Here is a 27,978-nt window from a genome sequence, read left to right on the forward strand (position 1 = left end):
TAATCACTGCCTCAATTCAGCGTGGCATGGAGGTGATCAGTTTGTGGCACTGCTGAGGTGGTATGGAAGACTAGGTTTCTTTGACAGTGGCCTTCAGCTCATCTGCATTGTTTGGTCTCCTGTTTCTTATTTTCCTCTTGACAATACCTAATACATTCTCTATGGGGTTTAGGTCTGGTGAGTTTGCTGGCCAGTCAAGCACACCAACACCATGGTCATTTAACTAACTTATGGTGCTTTTGGCAGTGTGGGTAGGTGCCAAATCCTGCTGGAGTAACTCTCCTGTTGAATCTACGCAGAATGAGGAACCTGAAAAAAAATCGTTTCTCAACGAGGTGGAGGTAATTGCGTAATCGCCATGGACCACTAAAGGCTCAAAGGTGTTTAGGAGCCAAAACAAACTCCCCTAGAAAGTTTGGCAGATTTTCAGTTTCGTTTGAAGTGTACCTGGGCCTTTCGTTTTGGCTCCTAAACACCTTTGAGCTTCCCTTGGTGATACAGTAGGCTATACAATATTTTTTGTGTAACAAATTAGCTGAAAAAAAATCAATATTAAGACATAATATCACGTTTTTGGTTAAATGTTTTACAGCAGAATAAAAAAACATTCTCAAAATAAACACTCCCAACACATTTTAAGCAATTTGAGCATATGTTTTAATGGTTTTGCTATGTGAATTCACAAATAATGTTTGTTATGGAATAGCAGAACACAAGAAGTATGTATTACACAAGATGTATTTCTCAAAGTTAACAGAAATTTAATTTCAGCAACTCCAGTGTCTTGACAGTAAAGAAAATAGCATTTCAACAAGACTGTATATATTACTGTATAACACATTTTAATTTAAATAGTTCTTTTAGTAAAGAAATGGTTTTGGGTTTGGTAGAATGAAATCAAAACATGATTTCAGTTAATCCCTAAATGAGAATATAATCATCCTCCTGGAGATTTCTGCATATGCATTTTCTTTAAATAAAAAGACTAAAATATTATTTCGCACTGTTGCCCCACATTAGGTTTGATACTGTTAAAAACATGCGTTTTATTGATTTGCCATTGCCTGAGTTAGAAATCTGTTATTAAAAGAGATTATGCTTTTACATGCAGATTTATTTTTATGTTTTATGTATGACTGGTAAACAATAAAGATATAATAAAATGTAACGCTACTCACAAATCAGCAAAACTGGATGGGATGACTTATTTATGGCTTAGGCATATAAATGCATTTCTACATATTATATATAACTTTTGAGTAAATATTTTATATGAACACGTATATGTAATATAACTTTAGGCATAAATACATATTTAGTAAATGACCCTTTCCAAAAATACTCTTCAGTCTGCTTTCAGGGATTCATGCATAAAATAAGGCAACATGTGGAGGTTGACTCTTGCACTTGCAAAGGCTAAAATTTTTCTTTGTAACTGGTTTAATGGTTAGTGATTTGTACATTAACAACATAACTGTTTGGTTGGATTGAATGCAGGTATTCCGATCTCTAACATTTTACAAATATTTTTACAATTTCCTTTTTAATATCAGAACTAATGTGCAGTGCTGAATCAATGGCTACTTATGATTTAAAGATATACAGACATGGAAAAATAGATTCTCGAGGGGTTAACATTCACAGAAACACACAAATTCTCACTGTGACATATTTTGAAAAAATATTTTAATGCTGCTAGTATACAGCTTTCATTTTACACCGGTTGTGCTTTCGTTTTTAAAATCAGTGCCAATAACATTTATAATACATACATTCAGCAGGAGTGTTTAAGCAAGTTTTCCACCACCTGAGAGTTTTAAATATCAAAGGCAAATTTTGTAAATTTATAAGAGTTTACAATCAGTTCAAATACCTTTTCATTTATTTATTCTTGCATTTGTGTATTATTGATAAGCAAAGATATTTTGAATGATATGGCTGAGATTTAATTTAATTTAATTTAAAAAATTTTGATTGTAACATGAATGGAATGCAGTTTGTTTCACTAAAAAACACTGTAAACCGACTCTAACTGCAAATAATGCTTGTGTTTATGTAACATGCAGATGGATGTTTTAGTAATTTCCAATATATTTGTAATTAATTTAAATGTGAAGTGACATGTACTGTATCAAGGAAAAGTTTGGTATTGGGTGAACGCTTTGATAACACTCAAGATCAGTTAATAAAAAAATTGTCCATGTACATTATAGCATAGTGGCTTTGAACACGTAACGGTGCCATGATGCAAAATACATACAATAACATAATACATTGTGGATTGATGAGGGCAACTATACTAAGTGCTAAGTTTTAAATTCCCATGAATCTCTAAATTAGACAAATCATTAAAAGTTAACATGAAATGGCATTATTATCCCATTTGACTTCCAAAATACCACGCATCTCTCAGTAAAACAGCATTAAAATATACAGTAGTTGAATTCCAGTGGCAATTGCTAGATCATGAAAAGTTGCCTTTCCATGAAATTTCCAATGAAAACAAAATGCCCAAATGGCTGTTTGGCTATTGACTCACATACAGCCAAAAGGCAAAATTGTATCACAGGCACAGCACTTTTTTTCAGAAAAGTGTATTAAAGAAAACGGGATCTATGTCAGTTTTATGTTAACTTTAAAGACTTGATTTAAAAGAGCTCTTTTAAGTGTAAAAATTGATTTTTTTGGCGTTTATAAGTGTCATCTCATCAAAGTAAATAATCTGTCAAAGAAACAAAATCGATGACTTCTCAAACTCTTAAAAATAAAGATTCCAAAAGAGTGTTTTTCACAGCAGCACCATGGAAGAAATATGTTTAGGTTCCCCAAAGAGCATTGCAGTGATAGTTCTTAAAAAAAGTACATTTAAAATGTATAAAGATTTTTTTTCCACTATAAAGATGTAATGGAAAGGTTCCATGGATGTTAAAGGTTCTTCTTTATTTTCAATAATTCAGCCTCTTTACAGTGCCTACATAAAAGTTCAGACTTCAGCTCTGAAACAAGACCCTTACATCTAATACAATCTAATAAAAAGGGAATATTTTTATAGATATAAATCCACTGAAAAAAAAAACACTGTAGCAAGATCTGAGAGGGCTTGGCATGAGCTGTTGACAGTTTAGTGGTTTTGTGGTGGGCTTGTTCCAGCTTGTTTGTTTTTGCTGCATTCATGCATTGGACCACTAGGTGCTAGAAGGAAGGCATTAAGACTGTTGAATCTACATAACCGTTTCCCATCACCCTCATGCCTTCCTGTGGCATCACACTGTTCCATTGGTGGACAGCAGGTTTGCAGGGGTGAGGTGGCTGCTGGGTTGTGCACTGATCAGCCTGGCTGTAATCGTCCACGCACTGATGGGACGTATCCCTCTGCAGAAGTAGAATATTGTGTGATGTCACTACTTTGACTTTACTGTAGTCCTCCCCGGTGCAATCTGACCTCTCAGGTTCACGGTTTGGGTCCGAAAGCGGCCTAAGCAGTAGCATATTCTCAGGGTTGACCCTTTGAACCTCCACGTATTCCAAAGAAGGTAACGGAGGTACACCAGGAGCAGGAGTGTCGATGCTGTCAAGGTTAAACTGGTTGTAGCTTTGAGAATGTCTGCAGGCTGATTTACTGAACCGGAGTTCCTGTTGCGGGATGTCCTGATGGTGTAGCTGGTGATAATTGCTTGGCGTTGCATGTGGCGACAACTGGTTGAGGATCTCTGGGACGTTGTGGTAGGCCGGTTTCACAGCTCCCACTGGGTAATGGTGGTGAGGTTGCGGAAACACAACAGGCCAGGTCTTGGCACGTCCATCGGTGGACTCCGGAGAACCCGGTTCAGCACCCTGGCTTTCACTGCTTTCAGTAGAAGCCCAGCTCGTTTCTCCATGCTGGCTGTACTGATGTTGATCACTTCCACTTCCTTCCCGTCCATCCATGCATTTCTCCAAAAGCAGAGTGCGACTGTCGCAGCTTCCCCGGCCCGAGTCGTTGTCTGACGAGCTTTTGGACTTCATAAAGTCCTCTGATAGCTCTTTACCATCCAGTACCAGCTCTTGCTCCTCATTGTCATACACCTCAAGGTACTCCACCAGTAAGTTTTCGTAATCGGTGGTTGGAGGGAAACCTTGGATCACCAGAGTATTGAAAATTTCCTCTGTCTTTCCACTCTGTAAAATAAAAGCAAGTGAGAAAACTGCCTCAAAAATGCAATTAAAAATTGAGATTGCAGGGAGGGTGGGATGTTCGCTTTCAGTGCTATCAGGCTAATGTTAGCATTTTCCAAGATCTCCTATTGCACCTTTAATAGCATTCAAACATACATGCCATCAGCTGTTGGAAGGTACAAAAAACAAACAAATGCTAAGATCCCATTTACCATGCTGATAAAAAACACCAAAATGTCACAATTACATGTTTTACATTTAATTTAGACACAAGCCTTTTTCGAGATTCATGAGTGATCTTTCTATTACCTTGAGCAATTGTTTGTCGAATCCTTTGATTTTTGGTCCAGGAACAGGAGGCAGCAAACAAAGCTTCATGCTGAAAACAAATATAAAAACCATAATAAGATTCAAAAAGTTGATACTGAAATGGTCAAAAGCATTTTTCAAAGGTATAAACGCTTTATACATTTTAAGTACATAAAATGTACTTGTTTTATTTAATTTGGTATTATTTTCTAGTTCAATGCACAGTTAAGATCAGTGTCTATCAACAAATGTTTTCCTGCATGATCATAATATAAGCACTATGGATACTGAAAAGAGACTTATCTACTGTAGAATACGGAACAAAAGCTTCCATGTGTCCCGACAGGATTAAAAGATTAATTTTAGATCCTATTCGTCCTTGTACTGTTGAGAATGCCTCACATTTTTTGACAATGCAATTAGTCTATCTTTGTCTATTTAAAATCTGTGCTGAGAGAAACTGGCCTAAAAACTACATTTGAGCGTAAAGTGAGGTAGTGCAAGATCTGGATCAATCCTCTAATGGCAATTTAATCCTACATAATGATATTTGTCAGCAAGAACAATTTATAACTGGTCCAAGCCAATTTGATTCCGATCAAACTAAGATGCGTGAATTTTACATTTGCGAGTAATTGCATAAGACGTCATACAATGCCTTCCACCAATATTGGCACCCTTGGTAAATATGAGCAAAGGTGGCTGTGAAAATAAATCTGCATCGTCTATTATACTGATCTTTTCACACAAAATTCTAACCTTTCATTGAAGTAAAACAATTAAACTTGTGTTGTATGCATTCATGTTGGCCACAATTATTGGCCTTGTACTAATAATTCTAGTAAAATCTCTCTAAAGCACTCATACATTTTTTAAGCACACAAGGGTGACTAGAAGCATGAAGTTCTCCAGCTGCCTGTTCCACAGGATTATAAATATGAGGAACACAAAGGCCAAATTCCCTTAATCGGCCTTCACAAGAGGTAAAACCAAACAATATAGCTCTGATGTGTAGAACAAGATTGCTGAGCTTCAAAAATTAAAAAATGGCTGTAAGATAAGAGCTAAAGCATTGAAAATCCCCATTTCCACCATCAGGGCAATAACCAATCGACTAAAGATGTTTAAAGCTTCCTGGAAGAGGATGCGTGTCTATATCGATCTAATGTACATTGAGGCTCCTCAGTTTTTAATTGCCAAAGACTCCAAAAATTAGTTGAGTCTTGGGGTCAGAAAGCCTACAAATATATTAAACAACCTACATCACCACATATTATTCAGGAGGATTTCAAGAAAAATCCTCCTCGCTCATCCAAAAACAAACTCCAGCATGTTTAGTTGTCAGACACAATGGCAACTTCAAATGGGACTTGCTTCTATGGTCAGATGAAACTAAAAAAAGAACTTTTTGCCAGCAAACACATAAGATGGGTTTGGTGCAAACAAGGATAAAAGAATCCTTTGCTCACGGTTGAATATACTGCTGGATCTTTAATGTTTTCAGCCGGAGGTCCTGGATATCTGGATCAGATACAACTCAAAGAATCAACACAAAAATGTGTCACTGAGCACAAAATGAAGCTTCTGCCATGACCGTCCCAGTTCCCTGAGCTGAACCCTATAGAAAATAAGTGCAGTGAACTGAAGAGAAAAAGCACCAATATGGAGCTGGGAATCTGAAGGCTCTGGAGAGATTCTGTATGAAGGAATGGTCTCTGACCACCTTTGCTCATATTTACCAAGAGAGCCAATATTAGTGGAGAATGCAAAACTAATCAGATATCAATCAGCAAAATAAAATATATAGGAAAAATAAAACATAAAATATAAAAAAATATTAAATAAGGAAAATAGATTTAAAAAAGGGTAATTGTTTTTTAAGATTTTATAAGTTAATATTTAATTTAATAAATATGGGACATGAAAATGTTTCAGCCTTAAATACGCACCTGTTTCGTTTAACGTTTAGCGTCCAGGTGAGGATGAGCACGATGAAGATCGAGAATATCGTGATCAGGATCCACAGTGAACGCTCTCTGGGTATATCTATATAATATCACAAACACAAAATCAGGAAATGGTGATGAATAGAGTACATCTCTACCGCAATTTGTTTTTCCACTTATGACATAATAAATTGTGGCGCCAACAGTACTCACAAAATGAGAAAGGATAACAGGATAAACTTTGGTTAAAACTGTCAACCCCCCCAAAATTAACAAGCAAGAACAAAGCGTGGTTTTTGAAAATGCTGTGAGCTGTGAAGCGGCTGATCTCTCATTTTGCTCTATTTCATGCTCGCTGCCATCAGGTGCGACTCCCACCGGGCCTGACTTTCCATGGAAGCTCCCGGGCAACTGAGGCCGAGCCAGAGCTGAGGCTCAAAAAACACATGGCTGAGGTTGTGCTAGCCGGGTGAAGATGAGTTCATAACTCCCTGGAGAAACTGATGGCCGGTTGGTATTCCCCCTAGTATTGTCTGCGCTGCTAAATACAGATGTATGTAGCAGATTTGTCCGCAGGCTCAGACCATGGAGACAAAGAGTGTGTTCCTAAAACAGCTCTCTGGGGGTGCTGGATGATATTTTAATGGGCTTCACGCATGCCTCAACCTACTGGGCTAGGAATATTTTGCGTGTCTAAACTGAAATAGAACACTTATTTTAAGATGTGACGATTTTTCGGATCACTTATAAATATTTATATAAAGTTCAAAAGTCTGACATTTGAAAATTTGGGTTTGCAAATTTTTGTTGAACCAGAAAACCATAATAAACTCATACTTTTGTGCTGAGAATTTAATTTAAGGATAATCCAATTATGTATATAAATTGAAAATTGAATACAAATACAAATTAAATATAATAAATGTTTTTACTATATTAAACCCATTATATAAATATAAAACAAATATAATTTTTTTTCAAGCTACAGCATTTAGAAAATATTATTACAAATATCATTAAACAATGTTTATAATAACCAACTAATGAATAAAAAGGAAGACTTACAGTTGGGCATTTTGACGTAGGTGGTTTGGGTCCACTCACTCCAGAACCCATGATCAGGTTTACATCTCACCTGCACCATGCATTCTTTATCAGGGTGAAGACTGAACACATTGTAGTACTTCTGCATACCAGCATCATATTCCTACATAGAAATAAAGAGAGCATAAGCTACCACTGCACCACTTTTTATTAGTCTCATAAAGGGTTCATCCAAGAATGAAAATGTGTCCATCTTCTACTCACCCTCGAAACATCCTATGTGCATGTGACTTTCTTCTTTCAGAATAATTCAATCAGAGTTCTATAAAAAAAAAAAACTGTCCTTGCACATCCAAGCCTTTCAATGGGGGTAAGCGGGTGTTTGTTGTCAACACTTCAGAAGACGTAAAATAAAGAGCACGCATCTGTAATAAAATGTCCCTCGCACGGTTCCAGGGGGTGAATAACGGATTATTCTGAAAGAAGGAAGTCACATACACCTAGGATGCTTCGAGGGTGAGTAGAAGATGGACAGATTTTAATTTTGGGGTGACCTAACCATTTAATCAATATGAAAATATATGAAATTTTATAATGATACAAATTTATATCTATCTATCTATATGCAATTTATACATTTTTTTAAATATATTTATAACTATACTTTAAGACAGCATAGGCTACCACTGCAACAGTTTTTATAAGTATCATTAATCAATAGGAAAATATATGAAATTTTATATATATACAAATTTAGAGATAACTTGTTACTTTGTTATTTTTATTAATTTTAATAATGTTTTTTAAAAGGTATTTAAAATAAATGAAAAAAAATACAAATATCAAATACTATACTTGTTGCATCGCAAAAATATGTTGTCTACATATTTCACATGATCAACGTAGAGTTGATCTGAATTTTTTTTAAATAATTCTTTTAAAAGAAAATAGTTTTTAATACTGATCCAGTTGGCACTTAAACAGTTACATCATCAGCAATAACCATCTTTTAAATATGTTGTCTGAGCCAATATTATTGCTCTCAGGTTACTCTGTCACTAGGCAGTCATTATTGGTCATGCCTCTGTGAAACTGAAGCACAGCCTTTGGGGTGGTAAATCTGGTTTGATCTAGTCCCTGTTGTTCTGCACATCTAGCCTCCCTCACGTTCCTGTGGACTAATGAAGACATAAACCCAGACTGGGACAGTCAATGATTAAACTGCTTCACGTCGGCTCACTGGCTGCATGTCCACTTGCTCACAGCGTTCCATTCATTTAAGATCTTGAATAAAGTCACAAAAAAACAACAGCTACTGTTGACCCTTTCTAACTTGTTGGCTCAAATTCAACAAGTTGGTTGGCAATACTAATCCATAATACCAAGAAAACAAGCATGTGAAGTACTTTGTTGTAAAGATGATCAACTTTATTCTGGATAGTCGGGTGAATCTAGTTAAATTGCTACAAATGTAACTGATAATTAAAAATGTCCTTTTTTTTTTTCTTTAAACCCACCTCCCATTTTTCATCTTTTTCTTGTTTGACTCGTATCTGGTAAATTAGCGTGATCCACCCTGAGCGAGTGTCTGCCGTTCGGGGTTTCTCCCAGGACACTCTCACGAATGGACCCTGTTCATCATGGACCACAACTGCTGTCACGTTCTCTGGAGTGTTTGGTTGAACTGTGGGTGAAAAGGAGAGGACAGAAGCAAAATATACAACAATTAAATCTTCCTGGTGTGATCACTCATTTTAACACGATTCATATTTTTATCTGTACATTTGATTTTGATCGTTTAAAGAAGCCTGAAATGTGACGCATACACAACACTACCAAGTTTGGGGGCAGTAAAGTATTTTTTGGGAAGAGGTTTAGGATGCATATATTTGATAAAAATACAGTAAAGCATAACAGTTTTTTCATTACAATTAAAAATGGCTTGTTTCTAATATATTTAAAAAATTAATTTAATTTTCACCATCAGTACTCCATGTTTTCAGTGTCACATTTTTTTTTTTTTTTTTTGCTGAACATAAAGTTCAGAAGAACAGCATTTATTTGAAATATAAATCTTTTGTAACAGCATATAGGTGTTTACTGTCACTTTTGATCAATTTAATGTGCCCTTAATAAAAACATAAATAAATAATAAAAAAAAAACAGAAAAGAGTTGCTGTAACTTTTGATCAATTTAATGTGCCCTTAATAAAAACATAAATAAATAATAAAAAAAAAAAACAGAAAAGAGTTGCTTTGAGAGTTTTTCTTTTATTATAAAACATACCATTTAAAAAAAACTCATGCATGTTTGGAACCGTGTGAGTGTAAGTAAATTACATAACTTTCTTTTTTGGTCTAAAAACTAGTCTTTTCCAGTTTCCAGGGACCTTTGCATGCAAACTTGCTGAAGAAGGAAGAAAGAAGGAACAGAAAAGTGTGCTACGTATTGTGAATGAATGTTTGGCCCCTTCAGCATAAATAAAAACATTAGTTAAAGTTCAATTTTGGTTATAGTTAATGATAAGACTGAATTGCACTGAACGAACCAAACGTCAGATCAAAGGAACTTGACATGGCAAACCGTGCGCGATAAAACTAAAATTACAACTGAAAGTAAACAACGAGAATCTAAATTTTTAGACTGGTAAAAAATTCGCCTTATGGCATAACACAGCAGAGAACATGTGACCGACAAAAAATGGTGTGCAATATTTTATGACCCAAAGGATAAAATAACACTCTTTCGCAACGATGATCCCAGACAGACAGTAATCACTTTCCTTTTATTGATGACTCAACTGCAATATAATCTACAACAGTGTTCTGTACCGTCTGTTATCTACTAACTCACAAAATTACAAACATCATGAAGGAAAGAGTATAATGTGAGTGGGACGGAATAAGAGAAATAAACAGAGATCATAAATAAAGAGAGTGGGTGGTACAATACAAATAGTACATTCAAATGAGTTGAAGTCAAATGAGTTTCATACCTATATAGACCACATCCACCTCCACGGGGTCTGAAATGTTCTTCCCCAGGGCGTTGCTGGCCACCACAGTGATGTTGTAGTTGACCCAAAGCGATGTGTCGTTTTTGTTGAAGTAACACGAGTTCTCGCCCGCGGTTCTGTAATCTGGGCACTCGTAGACCGTTTCTGAGCTGCGTATGTGAGGTATCAACAGACACATTTACACTTCTAAAATAAAAATACGAACATTTCTACAGCTAGTTTGTGTCTGAACACTGTGACAGTTTATTCCAAAGTGAAAAACGTGCACTTCTAAACAGATAAACAATAGATTGGTGATGAGCATGCCAACAATAATACTCAATACTCATGTTGATATCATAAAAATAGTAACTAATTTTGCTCAGTATATATTTATTAAGTTTGGGTTGAAAAGAAAACAGGAGCTTTGTGACATTTTAGTCATTTAGGTTTTTAGTCTATTAGGAGTGATGCTAATCTATACTACCATACAGAATGGTTTTAAAGAAATTAATACTTCTGTTCAGCAAGGATGCAATTGATCAGAAGTGACAAATACTTAAAAAAATATATATATTTCAAATAAACATTTTTTAATTAATCAAAGAATCCTGAAACATTATCATGGTTTCTATGAAAATGTTAAGCAGCAATATTTTTATTTTTATTTTTATTTTGTGTGTGTGTGTGCACCAAACCATGTGTATGTTGGAATGATTTCTGAAGGATCATGTGGCACTAAAGGCTGGAGTAATGATGCTGAAAACTCGAGTAAATTACATTACATTAAATATATTTAAATAGAAAACCTTCCTTTCACATAATTACTTTTTTACTGTATTTTTGATTGAATGAATGCAGGTTTGGTGAACATAAGAAACATCTTTAACACAAATCTTCAAACAGTATTGTTTATACAGTACTAGTGTACTCCTTACAAGTTACATTATAGAAATATTGATATTTCATTACGATGTTGAAAATGCTGTCTAATTCAGTCAATATTTGGCAATGCAGGAAAGACAATTGGCTCTTAAAAAACATATTGTAGCCATGAAATATTTAGCACATCCAACTGTATTAAAATGAATTCTATGAACTCCATTTGGTGCAGTATTACACGTTATTGGGTTTGTGTACAGTACTTGCTGAATCTCAAAGCCGTAATGTTGGCATAACACTTCATGGCACTAACAAGGATCTGCTCTGGTGAAAGCCTAAAGGAGTTTATATTTGATGAGTGTTTGGGCATGTGTGTGTTTGCTGGAGGTGTGTACTGTATGTCTTTCAGATTATTTGACATATGTGCTCAGAAACAGAAAGAAATAAACACATAGCAGAAAGAAAGAATATTGTGTAAACCATTCATTACTGGAGGAAAGAGACAAAGAGACAAAGAGAAGAGTAAATATCATATACTATTGTAGACTGAGTCTCAAGATAATAAAGAAATGCTTTCTTGGCTCTAGGAAGAGAAAAAGTGGAAGAGACTGACTTTTCTAGATGGTAGTAGAGGGCGTAGGTGGTTGGCAGACCTCCATCACCTCCAGGTTCCCACCAGCATGTGAAGGTCTCCTTCTCTGGAGAGCGACAGCTTGTGAGTCTGGGTTTGCCTGGCGGGCTGACACCTGGGAATATATTGTGCCCATTGAGAGTACGTTAGTTGAATTCAACATCACGTTACATTAACATTTTGTAAAATTGTTATTTTTTTCTGTCTGAAACAAACATAAGGCTATCATATGTTTCACATTCAATTTATTAATAAAATTTAGGATTTACACAAATTTCTGGCTTTGTGTTGCACCGATATGGCTTATGATACACTGTTCATCGAATATACTTACAAAAAACAACCATGGTATTCTTTTTAAGTACATGTAAATATCATGGTATTTAAATATGGTAATCATTCAGTACCACAGTATATATCAACAAGGATCACAGCGTGAGAATTTGAGCCAACATTTTACTTAAATATCTTAAAATATTTTAATATTAAAAATATAAAACATTGAACTAAACAAAAGTTTGAGAGGGTCGGTAAGATTTTCAAATGTTTTTGAAATAAATATTTTATGCTCACCAAGAACAGTAATATTGTAAAATAGTGTTTTGATATATGTTAAAATGTAATTTATTCCTGTGAAATTTCGGTCACATGATCCTTCAGAAATCATTCTAATATGTTGATTTGCTGTTCAAGAAACATTTCTTATCAATGTTATAAACAGTTGCTGCTTAATGTTTCTGTGAAAACTGTGATATATTCTTTGAATATAAAATTCCAAAGTATTAACATGAAATATAGCTTTTTTTGTACTGTATCATAAATGTCTTCACTGTCATTTTGTGTCAATTAAATGCTGAATAAAGCATTCATGTCTTAAAAAAAAAACCTTACTGACCCCAAAATGTTAAACAGCAGTGTATGGTTACTCTAGGTTCAAAAGCAATCTAACAGAACTCCTAATACTGCTTACCTGCTGCTTGCAATATTAATTTGGCAATAAAGGTCAAAATCAGCACGGCACCAGAGTTCCTCATTGTCCCAAATGGCTTCTGAACTCCTTAGATCTGTCAGTGAGAGACAAAAGAGGAAAAGTGAGATATTAGATATTTATGGTGAAAGATATACTAAAATAGAGGTTGTTGAACTGTAATTAACTTGCATGTCCATGAACCATCTGTGTTTAGTATAAACATAAGATACTGTATATAGTATGTGGGACCATTGAAATAAAACGCACACTCAACTCACTTAGAAAACTTTTGTTATCGCCTGAAAATAACTACTCCTTGCAGACCAGAGATTATTATCGGATATTTTATGAATATAAACATTTTAAAAAATGCAGTTCGCTTTCAAAGTCAAATCAAATAAAAATTAATTTTTGAATTGACATTCGTTGGATAGTTTATGTTATTTATTTATTTTTATTTTTTCAGATTTCATCATTTTTTGTTTGTGTGCAAATATTCTTCCTGGAACAAGGTGTTTTTGCAAAATTGTTTTTATCTGCACATCAAACTGAAGACTTTTATAATTATACTTATGGCGGGAAGCAGTTTCACAATAATCAAATATGTCCTTTGTCACTTTCTGGAGATAAACAAAACATATCCATCACATCTGCACCTTTCAACACTTTCTCATTCATTTGTTCCTTCAGTACTTCTTATCAAAGGACAATATGTCTCATGATCTGTTTGATTTTAGAGAACAAAGCAATTCTGATCAACCAAACTCATTTAGTTACTGTAAACCTGAAAGGTATCATCTATATTTCATGAGGGTTTGCAACAAATTGCTTACCAGTTAAAAATATATTGGTCATCACACTGCCACTTTCCATATTTTACATGGCCAAAGCAGCATGTGAAAGAGCACTATCTCTTAGTGCGGGACTTTTTCCACTACTTTTATGGGGTATTTTTGTGTGTTTACAACCTTGAGGCAAAGGTTTTAAACTCTGCTTTTTAAAATCCCCTTTAAGGCCGAAATACTGTTATTGGCATATGTGAAACTTCCAAAATGAATTGCTCAACTAATAAAAAAGGCAGACAGATCCATGCCTCCAGTAGATGTTTTAAAGGTCTATGGAAACTATTTTGAGCTTGAACTATAACAGACAAACAACTAAACAAATTTCCAAATGTTAAGCTTTTAAATGGGAAACAAAACACAAATGATTCTCTATACTTTTGTGAGAGCTCGTTTGACTTATTGCCACTCAACTTCAGCACATTCATTGGCTAAATTTATGTATGTGTAAAAGCTCAAGCTTGTTAAGTTTTGTTATAGACTTTCCAAAGTCTTACTTGTGTTTTAACAGTTTTGTGCCCTAGCATACAAACAAGTGACTTAAAAGGGTCATGAATTGGGAGATAAAAATTTCCCATGATATGTCATTGTACTATAAAAACATCATGTGAGTTTCAGAGCTCAAAACTAGATGGTTAGTCTAAAAACAGCTTTTATTGAAAGCAAGATCAGAAAACTACTCGTTTCAGATTTTGTCACATTATGACTTCATAGTGTGGCGAAAGCCTGCCTCTGCAGAATCAGACCAACGCCTACTTCTACATCATCACGTCTTTGGCCCCGCCCACTGGAGCGTTAATGACATGAGAAGGACAGAAGAGCAATAAAGGATCACTGGACTTGAGGGAAAAAAGCTACGAACAGCTAAAAACTTAAAATATTTACGAAGCTTTTTATCAGGATATTTGTGACAATACATTTTTATCATTTTATCCATAAGTGATTTAGATTTTTTGACCCATTAACTTATTTTTTTCTATTTTATTGTAATATTGTCAGTCACAGCATGGTGGTGGTGGTGTAATGGTCTGGGGGATATTTTCTTGGCACACTTTAGGCCCCTTAGTGCCAACTGAGCATCGTTTAAATGCCATGGCCTACCTGAGCATTGTTTTTGACCATGTCCATCCCTTTATGACCACCATGTACCCATCCTCTTATGACTACTTCCAGCAGGATAATGCACCATGTCACAAAGCTCAAATCATTTCAAATTGGTTTCTTGAACACGAAAATGAGTTCACTGTACTAAAATGGCCCCCACAGTCACCAGATTTCAACCCAATAGAGCATCTTTGGGATGTGCTGGAACGGGAGCTTCGTGCCCTGGATGTGCATCCCACAAATCTCCATCAACTGCAAGATGCTATCCTATCAATATTGACCAAGATTTCTAAAGAATGCTTTCAGCACCATGTTGGATCAATGCCACGTAGAATTAAGGCAGTTCTGAAGGCGAAAGGGGGTCAAACACAGTAATGGTGTTCCTAATAATCCTTTAGGTGAGTGTATATTGACAATATCACAATTATCAGAACACTCACATTTGCTATGCAATTCAGTTTGCTATACATAATCTTTTTGTCAGGAAAAACTATTCAAAACTAACCAATGGCTTTGAATCAAATTGCAAAAACCTCAAAGTTTGCCTGTGCATGTAACTGAGCTCTATAAAGTCTAAATCACTTGCACATCTTTCCAATTAATGTCCATACTAATAAATCTCAAATGGTATCTCAGAAACATCTGGATGGATGAGGTCACGACCTATGCACCTCTGACCTCATTTGTGTAATGCATAAAAACACAAACTGTCCGAATACAAATCCTGACTCATACAAGGAAAAAATGACAGAAAATTCTCTGGAAAGTAAAACAGACATAGATTATGCACTTACAGCCAGTTGTTTTCATTGAGAATTAATTCAAGCTGCACCAACTGTGGCATGGGAACATAATCAATCAATCTGAATTTGTATTTTCTGTTTTGTCATGCAGGCTGTTGACAGTTTCTGTCCCTTTATGATTTTAAGTGCTACAAGTGTAAGCATGGAAATAATATGCAAATACATTAGGCATCTGACTCCTCTGTGGAATCGCCTTGATCTCCAGCTTACCATTAATCTGATGACAAAAATAAGCACTAAGCAAGCACATGGAAAGCATGATATTAGGACTGCAGATTAAGATAGATGTAAACATGGCAGATACCAAATGAGGGGAAAAGAGAGAGTGTGTGTGTGTGTGTGTGTGAGAGAGAGAGAGAGAGAGAGAGAGAGAGAGTAAATGACTTTTATTTCCCCTTGTGAACAGGGTGGGATCACAGATTAAAAAAAGGAAAAGGAAAACTTCTCCAGCTGGCATATACTCCATATCTGATTATGTAAGGGATTATATCATCATAACAGAAAGACCCAGTCAAACTGTGTTGGGCTGCATTCTCCAGCATGATGCAAAGTGGAATGGTTCATCACAGTGACCCGACATACGCTGGCATCCTATAGAGCCTCAATGTGTTCAACAAGCATGAAGATTGAAGGAGGCCTTGGGTTTGTTGCTTTCCATCATGAATGGTTCAAATAACATACAACTCAAACAAGCATTGCTGAAAAATCACCTGTTGACATTTGCATTTTTTTTCTCCCACCTCATATCATGCCATCACAAGTATTCCATCATGTCTATTAGGGAAAGTGTTTTGCTAGAGAATGCAATGAAATAAACATTTTCCGCCCGTCCTAATTGTTTTACTATCACCATGTCATGGGCTCTGGAATTGCAGAATAAGGACCCACAAAACTACAGATTGGGATCAAGCAGGTCTCTTCCAGTTCATGAGAAGCCAATGATTTACCGTAATCACCCTCATGTTGTTTCAAACCTGTATGACTTACTTTCTCATGTAAAGCACAAAAGAAGATATTTTGAGGAATATTTCAAATCTATTTGTCCATAAAATGAATGTTAGTTTGTCCAAAACAAGTAAAGTCAAGTCAAGTCAGCTTTATTGTCAATTCTTCCACATGTACAGTACATACAGAGACACTGCCCATCTGACTTTCATTGCATGGACTAAGTAACTAAATAAACACTGAGACATTTTTCAAAAGATCTTTTATTGTATTTCACAGAAGAAAGACACAAGTTCCCAAAATACGATCTCATTTTCCCTTTCTTTTCACTTTTTATGTCCTTCACATTCTGTTATATTTCAAATTAAATCTCTCAGAGGCCTGTCACCAAACACTGCATCTCTCCCAGCCCTGTTAGTCAGCCCTACAGCGGCGCTCTAGTTTCAGCCTGTTCCCCTCACATCTAGGACTTTCTTTTGTCATCTGTGAATAGGTCACAGACAAAGTATTCCAAGTATCTGTTAAATATAGAGTTGGTCTTTGACTTGATGTAGCCATGATTTGAAAAACTACCCATTTTATGTTCTGGACAATGAAGGAAACTTAAACTTTTCTCTTATCATGAGAGCACTCTTTAACCTGTCTGATCCTTAGTCAGATAAGGTGAATGGAATCTGTCTCATATCTTAACATGTTGCCTGACTTTGGTCAGCATTAAATACCATTCAGTACCAAGGACAGCAGCATGACACCTGCCCCAAACCTCAAGACCATCAAGACTAAAAAGACTCCAAGGCAACCTAGAAACTTTCCTACCAGCAATTGTCTTTTCAACAACTTGCAGGCTTCAGCCAGACATATTTGAACTTGTATGATGGATTTAATAATAATAATAATATTTCAGAGGGCTACAATAAAAGCAGTCAATTAATAAAAACATTAAAACAATAAACACAAACGTCAATTCAATGGACCTGTATCAAATGGCACACTTAAAATAACGCCAGGGTTATTTTAATATAAGTGATATATAGTTTTATTAATATTTTGTGTAATATTAATATTTTGTTTTTTATTACATTTTTACATTTGAAAGTTTTAGTAATTTTGTTGCATGGTTTTGTCTTTATTAGTTTTGTATTTGTATTTATATATATATATATATATATATATATATATATATATATATATATATATATATATATATATATATATGCTCAATTTGGCTTTTTTATCTATTATACATTTAAAAAATATATTTATCTATTGGTTTGTTTGTTTGCTGTATGTAATTTGGAGTTTTGGTCAATATCAGCAGTAATACAAATATGTGTTGATTTTAATAAATGACATCACAAAATATGAAACCCTTTTGTATTTAACAATCAATCAATGACTTAATTCAGAACAGAAATACTAGAGCTATTAAAAAACTGTGCCTTATCTGTCATCTAATTGGTCTGTTGTGTATTAAACTTATTTGGGAATCTGTCAGTAAACATATAAAGTGTGCACGTATTGCTGACCCTCTAATCTTCAAAACAGAATCTTGGCCGACTTTAATCCAGTAACGACACAACACTGTACAAACAGACATGTCTGACTGAAATGTGTATATACTGCCATTATTAAGTACAGTATTCAAAAAGAAAATATTCATTGTTCTTCAAGTTATTCCAATGCCTTTATGCCAAGAAATGAAGCAGCAATCATAACCTCAAGCAAGACCTTTCTAAAGCTAACAACACAGAAGTAATATTGCACTGATTTATTGACTAGTATGATTGCATTGAATGCTTGTCCATTGGCAAACATATGCTGCATTCTGAACTGTTTTGGAAAAAGGCATTGAGAATCAGTGAACCCAACTGGCTTGCAACTTAGTCATGTAGAATGAAAATTCAGGCATGGTGTTAGTGGTGAGGGTAAACGCAACATTAATGTCATCTCCTTTAAGCAGTACAGTAGCCATTCATTTATTGTGTGTGTTCCTGATGGCACTATCCACTCTCTGGTGACTTGATCTTTAAAGAATGTTCCTTACTTTTGATCTGATAATTGGAATTAGAAGATTGCCCTCATACTGTTTACAGCTATCTTATATAACTTCCAAGAGGGAGGGGGGTGTAAGCTGCTAAACCGGGTGAACAGTAGCAAGCAGGGGCTTGTCGACAAGTCAGCACGTATCTAAAGATTATCCAGAAACTCGCTCTCTCACACACCCTCAATTCTTCTTTGCCATTTCTGTCCCCTATAATTCAATAGATAGACCTTTGAGAGGTCCTGCTGGCATTAGCAAGTAATGTTCTCGGGTTAAAGTTATGAAAAGATCTAGGAGGATTACCTGACTTAATTTTGCTCCATCATTTTACCTACAGGAGGTTTAACATTTGCACTGTGAATTGTGAGGAACTAACGTATTGTGTAAAACTATATTTAGGCTAATGAGTATTAAATATATACACCAGCGGTAAAAGAGTTGCAATTGGTTTTTGAAAAAAGTCTCCTATGCTCACCAATGCTGCTTTTATTTGAGTAAAAATGGTTTTATATGTTAATTTTTGCTGTTGTTTTTTTTTTTTTACTGTAATTTATTCATAGCCATTACTCCAGTATTCAATGTCAGGGAAAAAACTCTCTCTCTCTCTCTGTTTTTTTTTTCAATCTTAACTTTTGAATGGTAACGTATCACAGCTTCCACACAAGAAAGGTGGTTTTTTGAGCATCAAATAAGCATATTAGAATAATTTCTGTGGGATCATGAGACACTGAAGACTGGAGTAATGGCTGCTGAAAATTCAGCTTTGCATCACAGGTATAAATTTAGATTTTTTAAATATATATTATCGTTATTTTAAATTGAAAAACTATTTCATAATATTACAGTTTTTATCATATTTTTTGGAATATAAATGCAGCCTTGGTGAGAATAAGAGACTTTAAAAATTTAGATTACTAAACTTTAGATTAAAAAGCTATGCACAAATATGGAATAAGCATATATAGAATGTTAACTTCCAATGCTCAAATGTGATTTTACTAACTACAAAGAAATTATGAGATATTCATGAATACACATGAATGACAGTCATGCTGGGTGCGTGTTTGGGTCATAGTTTGAGGATCGTTACAAAGTAGTGATGTTATGTGGGTTGTTTCAGCACACATCAACCACAGACAGTACAATTTTCCAATTAGGATGGCTATATTTACCATTTAACCTACCCTCAAGACGGTACTACAGCTATTTAGAAAAAAGATGACATAGTGATGGTAGTCAAAATAAAATAAAATGCATTTTTCACATCTGTTCTGGACCTCTTGGCAGAAAAAATGCCAAAGTTGTGAATCATCACATGCCAGCATGAGTGCATGAGCCCTTATTACAAGAAGAGAACATAATTGTATGTTTGCCTCAGGAGATCCAGAGTTACCTGTATGCGATTAAACCCTAATGTTTCAATTTGTATGGCTATTAAAAGCATTGACACTAAAATACTGTACTGTACACAAACAAAAAAGTAAGAGGGAAAGAAATCGTAGTTTTTCTAAAAATAAAATAAAATAAAATTCTGAGTTTACATCTGGCAACTGATCCTTCGCAAAGACCTGCCCCCCTTAGTTACTGTTGCTACGTCCGACAAAAGCCACATCACTCTCACACCACATCATGTTCTCACGCAGTGAAAAATACATCGCAGAGCAAAGAGGACACTGACAACATGCCGAAAAACAACACAGAGCAAGTTTTCAAATTTGTTCATTTTTTTAAGAAATTCAAACAATAGATACATACAAGAAATGTGGCTCTTTAATGTGTCGTGTCAGATCATTGTAGCATTTCAGTTCAAGCGGCATGTGAACTGATCTTCTCTTCCTCTTTATTAGTCATAGCACAAAATGAACATGAATGAACATCAGAGGGTATTTGGTTTCAACCGCGGAAATGTCAATAAACACAGTTTTTAAAGTTCAAATCCACCGATGTTAATCTAGTCACCTACTGGTTTGTTTATCGGACAAAATGGCTAATTCAGCATTATGATTGGTCAGATCGCCTATCAATCAAACTCCCTGCGAAGTGTTTCTGCCAGAGAATAAATAAAAAAAACCTAAATGCTTTTTATCTAAAAATTCTGACTTTTTTCTTGCAAATGTAAGTTTATTTCTCAAAATTATTATACTTTTTCTCAGAATCGTGAGTTTATAGCTCAAAAATCTGACTTTTTTTCCCTGAATTTTAAAATAATTTGCAATTGCACAGGTTTGGTTCTACAGTGTAAAAATAATATTTAAAAGTAAAAAAAATAACGATTATTGGAGTATATTTCAGAAAAACATACTCCTTTAATCTTAATACTTCAAAATGTCATTTTTTATTCAATGTGCTACAGGCCATTTCTTTGTAATTAATTGTGAAATTGACTAGCAATTTGTCAGATTCTCAGTTCTCAGCTGTTCCTACACCATTTTCTTTACTTTTTTTTCTGTGTACATAGGGCATGTTGTCACATGCCAAACGTCTGTCCAGGAAATGCAATTAAAGAGTTCCTAGAAAAAGGGCCATCTGTTTAGATATTATCCAGAATTCAGTGGAAAACCACAGCAGGAACAACTCTCAAAGATGCTCTCCAATAGAAACATTCACTGCTGATTAACACTTTTTTTCCCTGACAGTTTGCCATTGTCAGGCATTTATGAGTCCATAGTGTGTTGTTCTTTCAAATACTGTTTTCCAGCCCCCGCAGCAAAGCTCTTTGCCAGTTGCACAATGCACAACCATCCAGCTCAAGCCAGATCCAAACCACCTCCTCCTCAGAGGTGTAGTGCTGCACTACTGTGGGTGACATAGACCTGAAAAGTGATCGGTAGTGAGGCAAATCCAGACTAACGTTAAAGATTAGGATCTCTGATATCTAGTCATCCTGGTGGGCAGCGATAAATGCGTAAGACTTAATAAACACAATCTAAAGTAGTCTGTCATCATTCAGGTATAATCAGATCAAACTTAAGGTGTACATTTGTGATGAATTACTAATGACACACTTGATTTACTACTTGGTTTACAAAACTGCAACAAAAAAATAACAGGCTTGTCTTTATTGATATGCCTTGTTCTTAAAAGGACAGTTATGGAAGCTTGTTTCCAACATGAAATAAAAAATTACAAAAGTTAATTGCGACTTTTTTCACAGTTCGGAGTTTATATAATTTATTTTTTCAGAATAGCGTAATATAAACTCAGAATTCTGACTTTTCTCACAATTTTGACTTTTTTTTTTTTTTTTTTTAATTCTGAGTTAACATTTCGCAATTTTTTTCTGCACTTGCAAGTTTTGTAATTGCGACCTCATAATTCTGACTTTTTTTCTGACACTCGCAACTGAATTTTTATCACAAAACTATGACTTTTTCCTTCACAATTCTCAGTTTGTTTCACAATTCATATTTTTTTTATGAAAAAAAAAAAAAAAAAACATGGAAATGGGCTTCCATAGATAGTAGTCTATAGAGAATGAATCAACGAATTCAGTCATCATTCATAACCCTCGTGCCATTCTAAACCTTTCTTTATTCTGCTGATTTTGAAAAAATGCTTTTGTCCATGGTGTCCAAAATTCAAAACAGCATGACTTTTCTGAAAATATCTTCTTTTGTGTATCAAAAAAAGATTTGGAACAGCTTGAGGGTAAGTAATGTAAATTATGACACAACCCAAAATACTCTCCATTGTTAAAAGATAAAAAATGGACATTGTTGTTGAAATAACAGAACGTTAAAGTTAACGGTGAAACCAGTTGGACAAGCTCCCTGACATCTTTCCCTGTAATCTAAAAATATATCAGCACTTATGTTTGTGAATTCACATTTCTGCAAGACCAAGACAGATTCATTCCTGGTTTCTTCACCCACATATCTACAGCACATTTAAGCATTACTGCATTAATCTGCTCATGTTAAATGGTATATTTAATTTCAGGGTGGCTTTGACAGCTTGTCACAAAGTGGCTTCTATTGACATCAGCTCAACCAATTGCAGTGAATTACCTGAATGCCATTCTGATGTTCCAGTATGTCCATTAATCAATCAAAAGCACTGTTGTTAAGTTCAGTCATTATTTCTTAGCAAAAAACATTCCGCCATCAATAGCACAAACTACAGTAATTGAAAATATGAACACCCTTTTTTATTGTCATGGTAAAAAAAAAATAATAATAACTTCATAGCCAGTTTATAATAACTTTGGAGCTGTTGTTGCCAGAAACTCAAAGAAAAAACTACTGTAACAATGTTTCCATTATTACAGGGTGTCTATATATTTAACAACTTTAATTAATCTCATCTGTCAAGCTCCAAAAAGGAAAACAGTTCTATAAAGTAGTCCAAATACACTGTATATCAAGTCTACTGATATATATGACTATATAATGGATTTTTTAAATAAAATTTAATTATTCAAATGAAAATCTTCCTAACCAACCACCGAAGCTCTGATTTCTAAATTTAAATGATATTTGAGAACTGCTCGAAAAGGAAAAATTTGAATGAATAACAACTTACATTTCAGTGTTCTTCTTTTTTTTTACTGCCACTAAATAAACACAGCTCTCCGAACACGATTTACTACGAAGTGCAAACGGTCTGCAAGACTCATCAACATCATCACTCTGATCTGTACCTCACATAGGCTTGATGATACAGAGAAATAAAAGCATCAAATTATGCAGAAGGGAACAGGAAATAGGTCAGTGCTAAATACAAGCTAACTTTTATAATTTGACCTCAGATTATTGTTCATATCAAGATGAACAATTAAGATCGTTTTTATTGTATCACCATAAGTGAAAACAGAATTTGTTCAGTTTCAATTCAGCATTAGAGCAAAAGTATCATCACAAGAAGTCTATTTTTACAAACTCTAAACTAAAGCAAAAACAATACAACCAAAAAATATATTTCATTCATTTTTTTGTCATAACCAATTAATCCGATAGTCTGGTCCAATATTCCAGACTAACAATATTCTCATCAATATTCAAATGAGATCTCTGCCTCTGTTTGAACAGCATTACAATGTCAGCTGACAAAGGAATAAAATATGACACCACAAACCAACACTTAACTCTGAAACACAGCAAGTCATCCATTATTCAACTGTTGATGCATATTGACAAACTGGAAAACTGAAGACTTCCCAGCCATTCTGTCCTCTTATTCCCATGATTAGACCAATGCAAAGCTTATTACATAATGAATGCCTATATCAGCACTTTCTATACGGTAATGTAATTAGACTGTAAAGCGATGCTCTGATTCTGGGCCAGATTGAGGCTACTTGATGGTCAAGTCAAAATCAAAAAGGTTCGAATCACACTTTACATCACAGTGCCTGTTGAATTATAATAGCAGCGCACAGTCATAACATACTGATTCATAGATTAGTGATTATTTCCATATTTTTATATAAAAATTAATACACTGTACTAGAAGGTGATTTAATAGTTTTCTTTAACCACTTCAGAAACACCCTTGTCAAACTTATAAATAAAACATATGGTAACATAATTATCTAAATATTTTAGAAATATATATTTTCTTATCTTACAAAACTATAAAAAAGTGAAGTTTTAGATATTTCTATCTATCTATCTATCTATCTATCTATCTATCTATCTATCGATCTAACAGGAGACTTGAATAAATGCAGTTAAGTTAGATGTTATGAAGCTCACTGCATGTTTTTCAATTATTTTTCAACTAATAACTAACTATAACAACCATAGTTAAGTGGCCTAAATATGAAATATTTAAATTAAACAAATTTAAATGTGAAATGTAATTAATTACACGCAGAATATGAATATGTAGTTCGGTAAAATCATTCAACAGAACATTTGAGCATATTCATGTACTGTCCTGCATTATTAAACCCTGTTAAGTGGCTATTTTATGTAGAAATGCTATCTTATTTTTCTTATTCGAACTCAGTCAAGAGCATTCAGAGTCTTCGGTATCTCAGAGCAGAATAGTTCTGCGCTTACCTGCTGTTCATAGAGTGACGATGAGCTCCTATCCAGCTTTAGTGATCGTGCTGGCAGGCTGGCTACATTGAACTGGCTGATTTCTGCTTTTCTTGCTACTGTAACCGATCGCACGCAAAGCGTAGTTGATGTCTTGTGCAGATGTGCGTTCCTACAACTCTCAGGTAAGTCAAATGCCTTCGGGTGGTGGGCATCTCCCGTCCAACCGGTCTGTCTGTTTGTGGGCGTGGCTTTGACTGCTCAGCTCCTCCCATGTTAACTCCAATTATCACTCGGCGTTCGGTGACGCTGCTGTATGAATTGGTAATAAAAAAAAAATAATACTAATTGAATACAAAATGTATATATATATATATATATATATATATATATATATATGTGTGTGTGTGTGTGTGTGTGTGTGTGTGTGTTTAATGTATTATTCACATTTGCATTACTTTAAATGTATTATTTACAAAAAAATAATAATAATATATCGCTGAAATTTAACCTTCACAATAAAATACTGTTTTATTTATTCTTATTTTTTTATTTAATTCTTAACAATTATACTCCTTCACGTATTTTTTTTTATTTGTGAAGTAACTGTGCAGAAATCAAAGTCTGTGATTTGCTTCATAACACCACATTTGTGCTCAAAAAGATCAAAATAATATAAGAGGGAAAATAAAGAGAGAATACTGTCATGCAACTAAAGTGTTTACATTCCACCTTTTCTATGCAGTTTTGAGACAAAAAATATACACACAAATCGTATCATTCCACTGTGACAAAGTCTGAATCATGGAGTGTTCCCCTGATATTTATTGTTAATACTGCATAATTTAAAATTTAGTGACTCATATGACTTAAATATAGATAGATAGATAGATAGATAGATAGATAGATATATAGATAGATAGATAGATAGATAGATAGATAGATAGATAGATAGATAGATAGATAGATAGATAGATAGATTACAGACAACCTGTTTAAATGTATGATAGCTGGCAGTTATTTATGATCATCCTGTATGACTCTAAAGTGCTTGCTATTCAAATACATGACTGTACAGGTTCTGCTTTTGATCAAACACAGTAAAACCTGTTGAGATAAAGGCCACACATCATGCTCTTGAGTACTTTGTTTGCTGCACAGTACGTCTTATTGAAATAGTAATAAAATGAATGATTACTATGATACTGTGGAACTTCCTCTATTTAGAGACTTTGCAGTGTTCCTAGTAGCCATGGAAAAACACAGCATCAGGATGTGGAATGGTATCATGATCAATAAAACATTTAGTATCAAAGGGTGTGTTCACTTTAAATCTTCTGATGTGGGCCGAACTGTAAAAGTAATAATGACTAAACTATTTTTAATTGACTAGTTTCTAATTACTGAATAAATCATATAAAAACTTCATTTTAGAGAGTTATGCTTGAGAACTCTCTGTCATTCTAAATTTTACATGTTTATAATAATTTCTGTCACCAAACGGCCTAAGATTTCAATGGCTTTTAAGTTCAGACTGAGGTTAGTGCATACCATTATGCCATAAAGAAAGCATATAAATCAAGTTAGGTTAGAGGTGGTGTACAGTACAAATAACTCTTAAACATGACAATAATTCATGTGCACTCAAGCGAAGAGAAAGAAAGAACTGTATTTCAATAAGTTTTCACAATGTTTCACCATGACAACTGGACTTTCAAAAAATTTCCCACAGTAAAAGCTCCACCAAGCATGTTCCACAAAAAAGTAAAAAATGGATTTCAAAAGCATCACCCCCAAATGTTTCTGAACAATTAAGATTAAACTTATTGGATTAAAATAAAAAATAAATAAATAAATAAACCATTGCATCAGTTGACAACAAACCAAACTCCATCTGCAAACAAACGTGCTATAACTTTTCTGTCATTTTTGCAATTATAATGTACCAGCAGGTGTTTCTGTGATTTTTAAATTAAGTCAGTTCCTCTCTTCACATCTTTAATCAAATTAACTATGATATGTTCTACAAACTGTCCAAATTCTTTATTGTCTCAATTTTGTAAAGCTTGTGAATCAAACCTAACAAACTTGATTTTAATTTTTTTTACATTTTCCTTTTTTCCAAGAAAAGGTGTGCTTGTCTGTCACTTCTTTGGATATTTTGTTATTTTAATGCAATGACATTCATATATTTTTTATGCTTTTGGGGGGAGCAACTGTAAGTCAGCTTTTCATTAATGCTTACGAGTTGTTTACTGTAAAATCTTAACATATTCTGTATGGCTATATGCACACTGATTTTTAATTATGCATCACACAAAGTACATTATATATGTCATTATAAGTGTTTTATATCTTTTTCATTACAAATTTGGCAAATAAAAATTCTTGTTTTCGCACTACTATCAATGTTTAAATGGGTTTAAACATAATAAATTAAATGCATGACATAACAATACAAAAAACATATATAACATAAAGTATTATAGCAGGTGTGCCTATCAAAACTGACCAGACTCCTTGACCTCACTGAATCTAAAGACATTGAGTTTATTGGACTGTGAAAACATTTGATCATGTGACGGCTAACATGCACAACTAAAGGGAAAAAAATTTAACAGAAGTTAAATATGATCTTATCTACTTAGATTTTAATGCATTACTAAAAACTCTTAACTGCATCTACAATACTTATTTAAATTGATTTATTACATTTTAGAAATAGTATTGTATTACTGTAAGTGCATCGTTAGTCATTCTTAAAATTCAATTTCCCAAAGACATTAGCCAAAGTGCCATTTTTTAATAGTGGCATTTTTTATTATTATAATTAATCATGAAATTGCTTTTGTTAGGTCAAGATAATAACATAATTCTGATAATTTCCAATACATTTGTATCCTGAGTCACAAAGTTCTGCGGTTCCGTGCATTTGTAGTGGTAAATGAGTGGGTGAGAAAATGAGTAGATTTAATTACCAGGCAGCTAAATGAGCAGTGGTACAGTAAAAGGCTCTTCTGGACATGAGTCATTAAAAATATTACACAAACTCATCAGGAGGTAAACTTTAAATTAAACTAAACTGGAATGAACTCTATGGAATCATGATGTATAAATTAATTATGCTTCAACATTAATTAGCTTTTGTGATGGAAGTTTTTTTATAGTGAATCACTTGTATCAGAAAGCTTTAATACTGATAATTTGTTATTCTTCATTTATAAATGTAATTTATACATTTAACATATATTTGGAATATATACACTATACACACACACACATGTGTAATTGAATCAGATCAAATCAAAAAAGATTCAAGCACTTAAATA

At 34.2% G+C, this 27,978-nt stretch overlaps 1 protein-coding gene across 1 annotated transcript; it reads right to left on the reverse strand.

The window, feature by feature from the left end:
- Positions 1–980: 980 nt before the first annotated feature.
- On the reverse strand, positions 981–24,839 carry LOC113063934 (prolactin receptor-like). The gene is made up of 9 exons (XM_026234397.1): positions 24,671–24,839; positions 12,934–13,027; positions 11,946–12,078; positions 10,451–10,620; positions 8,972–9,138; positions 7,476–7,617; positions 6,414–6,510; positions 4,465–4,534; positions 981–4,158 (listed from the first exon to the last, which is right to left on the reverse strand). Exons 2-9 carry the CDS (start codon positions 12,995–12,997, stop codon positions 3,193–3,195), a joined length of 1,809 nt encoding a protein of 602 aa, XP_026090182.1. The 5' UTR covers positions 12,998–13,027; positions 24,671–24,839; the 3' UTR covers positions 981–3,192.
- Between the last annotated feature and the right edge of the window lie 3,139 nt (positions 24,840–27,978).

The sequence above is a fragment of the Carassius auratus genome, chromosome 46 (genome assembly GCF_003368295.1).
Source record: "Carassius auratus strain Wakin chromosome 46, ASM336829v1, whole genome shotgun sequence".
Lineage (NCBI taxonomy): Eukaryota > Metazoa > Chordata > Actinopteri > Cypriniformes > Cyprinidae > Carassius > Carassius auratus.